General features: G+C 35.2%; 1 protein-coding gene across 2 annotated transcripts; it reads right to left on the bottom strand.

Moving 5' to 3' along the window:
* Positions 1-2,688: 2,688 nt before the first annotated feature.
* On the bottom strand, positions 2,689-8,545 carry LOC105060276 (uncharacterized). 2 transcript variants are annotated; one of them, XM_010943923.4, is made up of 8 exons: positions 8,075-8,543; positions 7,313-7,393; positions 7,149-7,208; positions 3,634-3,677; positions 3,422-3,464; positions 3,249-3,320; positions 3,080-3,181; positions 2,689-2,963 (listed from the first exon to the last, which is right to left on the bottom strand). In XM_010943923.4, exons 1-8 carry the CDS (start codon positions 8,453-8,455, stop codon positions 2,844-2,846), a joined length of 903 nt encoding a protein of 300 aa, XP_010942225.1. In that variant the 5' UTR covers positions 8,456-8,543; the 3' UTR covers positions 2,689-2,843. The 2 variants fall into 2 exon arrangements, with proteins under 2 accessions (XP_010942225.1, XP_010942226.1); XM_010943924.4 differs by lacking the exons at positions 3,422-3,464; positions 3,634-3,677 and having other exon boundaries at positions 8,075-8,545.
* Positions 8,546-8,832: the final 287 nt, after the last annotated feature.

Here is an 8,832-nt window from a genome sequence, read left to right on the forward strand (position 1 = left end):
GTAGCATAAATATTGTTGTCATCCTGTGGACCTCGACCTCAGCATCGGCCGATCAGATCTTTGGATATGATCGGGATGAGTAAAGATCAGCTATAACCGTTCCGAAGGAGTTGCAGGAACTTGGTCTTAGATTTGGCAGATTATACGATCGAACGAGATGATCATTTTTGAAGAATAATTTTTTATATAAAATAAAAATATTAGATAAAAAAATTTTAACCATCAAATTCGATTACATCCTAAATGATAATCATTGATCAGCTCCGCATCGTAAATACAAAAATACAAACTCCATGGATGCGATTCATATATATTTTTTTGAAATGATCATTTCTTCTTCATACATAATTATTATTTATTTTTATAAATAAAAAAAAAATTAGATAATATTTTCGAAAGATCTCAAAATATTTCATTATTTTCTCTCATTGTTCTTCAATTTTCAATTAATTTTGATGTCTAAGAGTCTCCATTAAAAAAATCTTTCGATCATAATTTTTTTTTTAAGATCCGACTCCAATGTCTGAAATCATCCTTTTCAGCATCTCATCCTCAGTCAAAAACATTTTCTCTCCGTCTTAGAAGCAATTAAGTCCTACTTTAAGCAATTAAGTCCTACTTCAGTATAAATAAGAAAATAATCTAGCACTGCTCATGGATACATACAGCTCGTCCCGGCCACCCATCTCAATCCTTAAAAAAAAAAAAAAATGAAAAAGTATATCCTAGAACACACAGGCGTGTATATATCAATTCAATCTATTTTTCATTATAAATTCCTATAATAATAGTTCCAGTTACCCCAAAACGGTATGATCCAGAATCAGACACATCTGGATGAACGCTGTGGCATGATCAGAGTCAGTGATTGTGGAACTGAATTGGGAGACTGGTCCGCGACCCACAACCCAAAGCAGTGAAGTTGAACCAATGACCAGGAAAGAAAAAGACAAGCACATTTGCAAAGCAAAATCGTCATAGACACCCCTCGTTCCGCAAGAAAAAAATATGAAAACATAATACAAATAAATTTATATTCTATTATCGGAGAAAATTTGTGTTGCAATTACACCACGAGAAAAACTTTTAAAATATAATAATATTTATTATTTTAGTGTTGCAATTTCACCTTCCAACGGATGCTATTTAGATGGTGGTATATCCGTTGCACTCTAATGCTTGTTGCACGCTTGGTGTAATAAGAAAAATTTTTTATGCACTATGAATGATGCAAAATTGCGCACACCATCCACGATGATTGGCTCACATGAAGTTAGAAAAAAAAAAATTTTTTTTTTTATATATCATATTCTGATCCATGCATGAGTCAATCATCACCGACGGTGTGCTCATTCTGCACCATCTGCGATGCACAAAAAATTTATAAGAATGTACTAAATTTCACCCCTTATGAGCCATCTAGTGCATTTTTATCTTTTGAGGCTCAAGCAAAGAGATAATTGCCGCTTTCTCTTATGGGAGGGTTTTTTTTTTCTTCTCATTTTTTTGTTAATTTTTCTTGCACTGGAATCTTAAATTTTTTTTGTTATCTTGCAGTACTTCTTTCAATCTTTCAAAAAGATTTCAATTTTAAGACCTGTTTCTCATGTTGGCCAGTATGGATTGTTTTAAATACTTGCAATTTTCAACCCTTTGTTAACAGCAATACCTTCTATTGCATCTTTGCTTTGAGCTTCACCTGCCATTTGCTGGGTGGTATCATATAGTTTTGACATAATTTTGCTTTTGGAGGCAATAGATGATTCGTGTCATGACAAGGCAAGTATATTGAAAGTAGATGATTCGTTTCATGACAAGGCAAGTAGTATATTAAAAGTCCGAGCCTTCCAGGTCATAAATAGGAGAACTGATCGGCTGACAAGACTTCCCATAGAAGGCAGAAAAGACCCGCAACTTCCGGTATCACCTCTGTGTCACTACAGATCACTCTACTGCAGAAAAAATTATTAGTTGGATTAGATTCACCAATCAATGGACCACTAATAATTTAGTCCCCATTTCATGTCTAGTGATAACATGCGATCCTCTTTCCAAAAGACTTCGTTAGGGGAGGCTAATGTGATTCCAGCTCACACTTCCTTCCGTGAAGGCTGGGGAAGATTCATGGGAAGAAATAGAATTTTTTGAGAATTCAAGCGACGGATGCAGAGACTTTAGTGGTGATTCAGTCTCCGAGTTTAGCAACACTGCAAATGCAAGGGATTGCCTTGGAAGGTTTCCCGGGAGTGAGATGATAGACGTGGTAAAGAGCTTCCCGCGACAGATGCGCAGATTTGGAAACCCAACTACTTTAAACGCTGTTTCAGTTGACTCAGTGTTCGCCAAAAATAATGGAGGGAAGATGATGAGGAATTTTGTCATTTTTCGTACACAATAAGAAGTGTGCCCAAATGGTGACATAATCTATGGCATGTATATAACTATATAACTTAATAGGTAGCTGAAATATGAGTTTGCATAAAGTCTGCTGTTTAATTTATTACATAGTACAACACAATGAGGTTTTGGATTTTCATTATAACAGTCTTAGCGAGTGCAAAGTCTCAATCTGCTGCTTGGTTGGATTTATGGAGGTTAATACCAATACAATAGCATTGTTAGGGCAGAACTTGGATGCTGAAAAAGATGCTCAAGGACAGTTACAGACCATACAAACCTCAAGTAAAATCTACTATAACCCTCCTCTGCTTTCTTGTATTTATATTCACCAGAAAAGAATATGTATTTACATCAAAAAGTGAAATGGCAATGTCAATTTTATAACAAAATGGTACACAATTATGAGATTTGAGAGATGGCAATTTGAGCTTCCTATCAAGGCATTAGGTTGCCTTCTCAAGCCAACGCGGAAGTGTCAGCGAAGCCCTCATTCCGAGTTTGGTAAGGAATACTGCATATAGAACGTGCAGCAAGAATACAAAGAATCCACAATTGAGTAGAAGCTGCTCTTGGACGGTTAAAAACAAGCATAAGAATCAATACTCTATACACGAGAAGCTCCAGAAAAGTCATTAGGATATACCAACCACAAGATTAACAGATATTTTTAAAATGTTACCAGGCTTCCAAATATAGCATATATGGCATCGATCGATGGAATCGTATTTACTCCCATGTCCATAAGGATATATGTGAGAGATGCATGAAGGTTGATTGTAATCTGCAGGCGATAGATAATGAGAAGAACGTCTAATGTCTCAATGGGCTTGTATTGTTTCAGTAAGTACCAAGTCAAGTATATTCTCTCTCATCAAGAATGAAGATAGCAAAATATATCCAGTAGCTCCCATTGCACGAATCTGCACATTGAGGTTCTCTTCAGAAAAGCATATCTACGAGGCCAAACTGAAATCCAGGTACAAAAAGGATTTGAGAAAATGAAACCAGAAATGGGCATTACTACTGTGCATAGGACTATTGAAACACCCCAATTTATCCGTAGCCTGAAAAAGCAATGACAAAGAAACAAATTCCAGTCATCTTTTAGATTATAGCTGAACACATTCAAAACTCTTGTCTGGGTGGCAAATAATGGTCTTATAGGAAAGTCTATTTTATAAACTTGTAACTAGTAAAGAGAGAACAAGGAGTTATAAACATCATATTTCGCACCTCCATAGAGAACCCATGGCTAGACCAACTACGCCATGCATAAGCTGCAGAAAAAAGACATGAGAAAGGAAGGCACTGATAACTTCTGCTCCTATGCTTTTTATGCAGTTTCAAGAGAAATCTAGTTTGATGGTCAGGTAAAATATAGTACAGCAGGTTTTTGCACAAAAATGATACTTGTATAAAACTACATCATTTTAAGGTCTAGGACATTCAAATGTGACAGTTGAAACAGCAAGATTGTATCATTTGCCATGTGTGGAATATGTTTTAGAATGCTACTTAAAACAACCTTCAATGCATGCCTATATGATGTATGCTTATGTACTTGTGTTGCATGTCATCACTTGTATGAAACAACTCACAAGCACAATTATCTAGTTTTTTTGCAACTATTTGTAGCTAGTTTTATGGATCCTCATTCACCAATTATTTCTATCTAGGTCCATCTCTGATGTTATTCCAAATTTCTCTATATCCTTCCTCACAATGTCTATCCATGTTACTTTAGGTCATCCTCTACCTTTTTTATAACCTTTAACACAAACTAACTTTCCTTATAGGAGCCTCCTTAGATCTTCATTGTACATGTCCATACCATCTGAACTGATTTTCTATTCCTTTGTCCTTAATTTATGCAACTCCTACTGCTCCCCTAATATATCCATTTTTTAGTTATCCTTCCTAGCTTTAGCACAAATCCATCTTAACATTCTTATTTCTGCCATACTTAATTTGTTTTCATATACTACCTTTATTGCTCTGCCCTTTGAGCCATATAGTATTGCATGCCTTACTCTTGTTTTATAAAATTTTTCCTTAGGTCTGCAAGATATTCTCACACCACGTAATATTCTAGATGCGCCTCTCCACTTCATCCAACCAGCTCCACTTCTATTACACATTTCTATCTATCTCCCCCATTATTTTGTATAATTATCTAAATAATGAAATCATTCACTTAGTGATATCTCTTATCCATCAATTCTATGTCTTCATTTATATTTTCATTAAATTTGTATTCCATATAATCTGTCTTAGTCATACTACTTTTTAAGCCCTCATTGTCTAATGTTTCCTCCATAATTCCAATTTAGTATTTAAGGTATTCCATAAAACAACTCTTAATAAATCATTATCAGATCAACTTCAGCATATGATCTGCAATGTCCAGTAATCATGTCAGTATAGTTGATGATCTTAAGAAAAGAAGCAAGACTTGATTCATGCATTACATTTGCACTCCATAGGTTCTATCTTCATTGTACTAATTCCTCAGCCTTTATCCTGTAATATTTTCTGCCACAACTCCACTCCCTTTTAGTATTTAATGTGTTCCATAGAACAAATGATATTCCATAGAACAACTCTTAGCAAATAACATATCCGGTGAACTTCAGCATATGATCTGCTTCGTCCAGTAATCATGTCATATTGCAAACAATCTTAAAAAAGGAAAACAAGATTTAATTCATGTGCAATATTATTACAACTTTATATACAAAAATTGGTGTGCAGGGATCATTTCAACCGTGTACCCAAGAGGTGCTAATAAAATGGTAATAAACATATTGCTTCAACTAAACGGGTTCAGGTTGTTTTATGCAAAAGAATAATTGATCTTCTTTCGCGATGTCAACCATTGGATTGCACCTTGCACAGCTCTCAAAGTAGGTGCACAACTTTCAAAGCACCCCAACATCTTCCCTCCCTCCACCAGCACAGATCTTGAAGCGGATATTGCATTCAATGGTTGACGTCGTGAAAGAATGCAAATCATTCTTTAGCACGAAAGATACAGCCCAAACCCTTCAACTTTCAGGTGCATCAATAAAAGTGAGACTTCAGGGGGTCCTTAGAGTTTATGCAGGCCAATTAATATAGCATGAATTGTAGGAAATTTAATTGACTCAAATTATTGCTTAAGAGTATGCGTTGGTGAATTTTCTTTTAAAAAAAGCGTGGTTCAATCTTTTTATATATTTTCAGAATTTTTATTTAGGTAATTTTTAGAATTGGTGTTAGAGTCCTATTCAGGCGAATTGGTGTAAAAGAGTCTTATATTAGGTATATGTTGGAATTGGGCAAGTTATGAAATCATTGGAATTTTTTAAAAAGATTATATTAGGAATCCTTCTATATATAATTGCATGTTATTCCAAATCTTTATTTAGAGAGAATATTTTAGGTTTAGTTACTTGCCTAAAGAGCCCTGGTTTGCTTGGAAAGCAATTCATGTAAATTCTACAAAATGTCTATTACGGCTGAATGAAAAAGCAATATATGTGATTTGTCTTGAATGAATGAAAGAATTTCTTTAGACCAGGTGCTACCTTATTATCTTTATCTCTTTTTGTCTATATTCTCTTCTCCATGTCTTTCTTCTTTTTCTTCTCTTATTAATTCATTTTATTTCTTCCCTACTTCCTTATATTCTCTCTTATTTTTGTTGCTATTCTTCGTCTTCACTGGATTGCTCGCATTGCAAATTGATTTTTTGCAGGACCTTAAATTTGATCAGTGCTAGAATTAGCCCTAAACCGTTTTAACTTCTTTCTATCCTACATCAATTTGGTACCAAAGCTAAAGAGTCCTGCTCCGTTATTCTAGTATTTCTCTTAATTCCTTTTCATTCTCTTTGGTATTGGTTCTGCTTCTAAAAGAGAAGGTGAAGCTAGAAACTAGATTTTCTAGCTGCTCCTAACAATCGTTTCGGGCTTTTTTTTCTTATAACAGCAAAGATGATGTTACCAAACATTTATTTTTTGTGGGAAGTGCTTTTTGGATTTGAAAGCCACAAAAGCACTTTTTTTAAGCAGTAGCAAACACAACCTAAGAGAACAACCCAGCATTTTGCATTATGAAGTTGCAAATTTGTTTCTCTATAAAAAGTCTAAATCAAATTATACTGGAAATATACTAATCACTCTCATCTAGATTGCTAGCATAAAATAAACTTGCATAAAGTGAACTGAATAGGATAATGTCTGAAGTAACCCAGACATCCTGAATCACAGAAAGGTAGAAGCAGATTTTCTTTCAAAAGCAAATGAAACCAAGATAGAAGAGAGCATACAAATAGTGCCTTTGACAAATAAGTCAAGGTAGATACAAACTTAAATATTGCAAGTTACTAAAAAAATTCTAATGCATGCAACACATATATAAAGATGCCGCTCCAACAGTTGCTTACAAGGATTCAATGAGATTATAACAAAAAGAAACTTTTAAAACCAGATTCTTGAAAAACTTGAATAATTCCATGGTTATCCTGAAACTACCACTATATCAGTACCAAAAGCACCAGTTTTGTTAAATGAATATAGCAGATAGAGATGGTAATGATTATGCTAAGTTAAATAAAAATGTATGAACCTTCAATTGATAACTGCCTAGGATATAGGACAAGACAAAAGCTCATGTATAGCAAAGTACATGAACAAGCTGTTGGAAGCAAATAATTAACCAAGACAAAGACTAAGATTTCAATGGTACAAAGTTTTAGAGTTGGTCACCAGATATGTAGATGCCTTTACTGGACCAGACAAGGTGAGCAACAGCATAGCAGTAGCCAACTAGAAAAAATACAGAATAACAAGAAAACGTTCGACAACATCAATAGCTACCACAATCAAAACGATGCACCACAATTCAAGCAGTTATCTAGGTAGAGACAAACCATGGTTTTTCTCCCAGCTGCTATTCCCCATCTGATTGATGAGATCACTATTGGCAATGAGAAGAAACAACCAAAGTAATTCTGCAGTCATGAAAATCCATCATATAAAGTTACAAATTTTGCCAAACCAACCACTAAAATGTCGTCCATGTGCTTGTTTTTATCCATCTATGGAGATAGATAAATAAGCTTTGATAAACTTGTTCAAGGCATTCAATAAAAGCTAAAAAAATATACCGAAACCAAGAACATGATGCTTGATGAAAAAAATAGAGGGATGATCAATCTTACAAATAACATTTAAAAAGGTAACAGCAGAGATGCAAGATGAAGTTTAAAATGTAGTCAGATCATCACAAAATAGCATGAAATTTCATTTTCTTTTAACTAAGCACTGTATGAACTGGTTTGGTAATAAATAGGGTTCCTCTCAAATCCTCCAACCCCACTAACCCCGCTTTTGAGAAAAAGACAATCTACATTAAGAAAAAGACAGAACATAGATCTCAGTTCAAGACAATCTACATTGCTGAGATACAGAAAATGTCGGGAGATTGCTGAAGAAATGGGCCAGGGGCCTTTTCAACGAAACAAGGATAGAAAGAAAACCAAGGTCATCCTACTTACAAGTCACAGAATCAACAAAAACTGCAACTTTTGAACCAAAACCATAAAAAAATTAAAAAAAAAAAAAGAAATGTCGAGTCAACGCGATCAGTATTGCCGAGACACTGAGGAGGGTGGGAGAAAGAGATAGCTGACCTCGATGGCAAGAGAGTTGCTCAAGACATAGGCGAGACCAGAGACGGAGGCGAGCATGGCGCACTCCACCAGCCTCAACGTCTTCCTGAAGACTTCCCCCTCGACGCCCAAATCCTCGTATTCCATCAAAATCCCACCGCCATCTCCCACTTCTTCCTCCTCCTCTTTGTAGGCATGCTTCCCGGCTCCGCTGATGGAAACCCTAGGTTGGAATTTAGAGAGAGAGATCGGGAACAAGGAGAGGGATGAAGACGACGAGGAGCAATTGAGCCCCAAAGAGTTACGGGACAATTCGGGGAGGAAGAAAGGGATAGAACGAGGGGAGAATTGAGGCAGAGAAGTGGGAGGAAGGCAGAGGAGTCGAAGATTTAAAAGAGGCATCTTGGAAATAAAGGAGGGATGTTTCTCTCACTCCATACGCTGGGAAAGGAAATCAAGAAATTTATGTGCTGCGCCCTAACTAATCCTTTTATTAATTAAGACGGCAGTAGGAATAAGAGGATGCCGAGGAAAAATAACTTTTAAGGCATCTTTTAAACATAAACTACTTGCAAATTCCCAAGTTACAATTATAAATTAATTATATCCCTAGACGAAAAGCTTCAAATAAAATATATTGACGAAAAACAAATAATGAGTCCCTATCTGAATTCTAAGTTATTTGTGAATTATAAAATTTTTTTTTTGATGAAAGAATTATAAGATCATAACTTGTAAGTTGAGGTACCATTTATTTTTTTAAAATTATATTATATAGT

The sequence above is a fragment of the Elaeis guineensis genome, chromosome 1 (genome assembly GCF_000442705.2).
Source record: "Elaeis guineensis isolate ETL-2024a chromosome 1, EG11, whole genome shotgun sequence".
NCBI lineage: Eukaryota > Viridiplantae > Streptophyta > Magnoliopsida > Arecales > Arecaceae > Elaeis > Elaeis guineensis.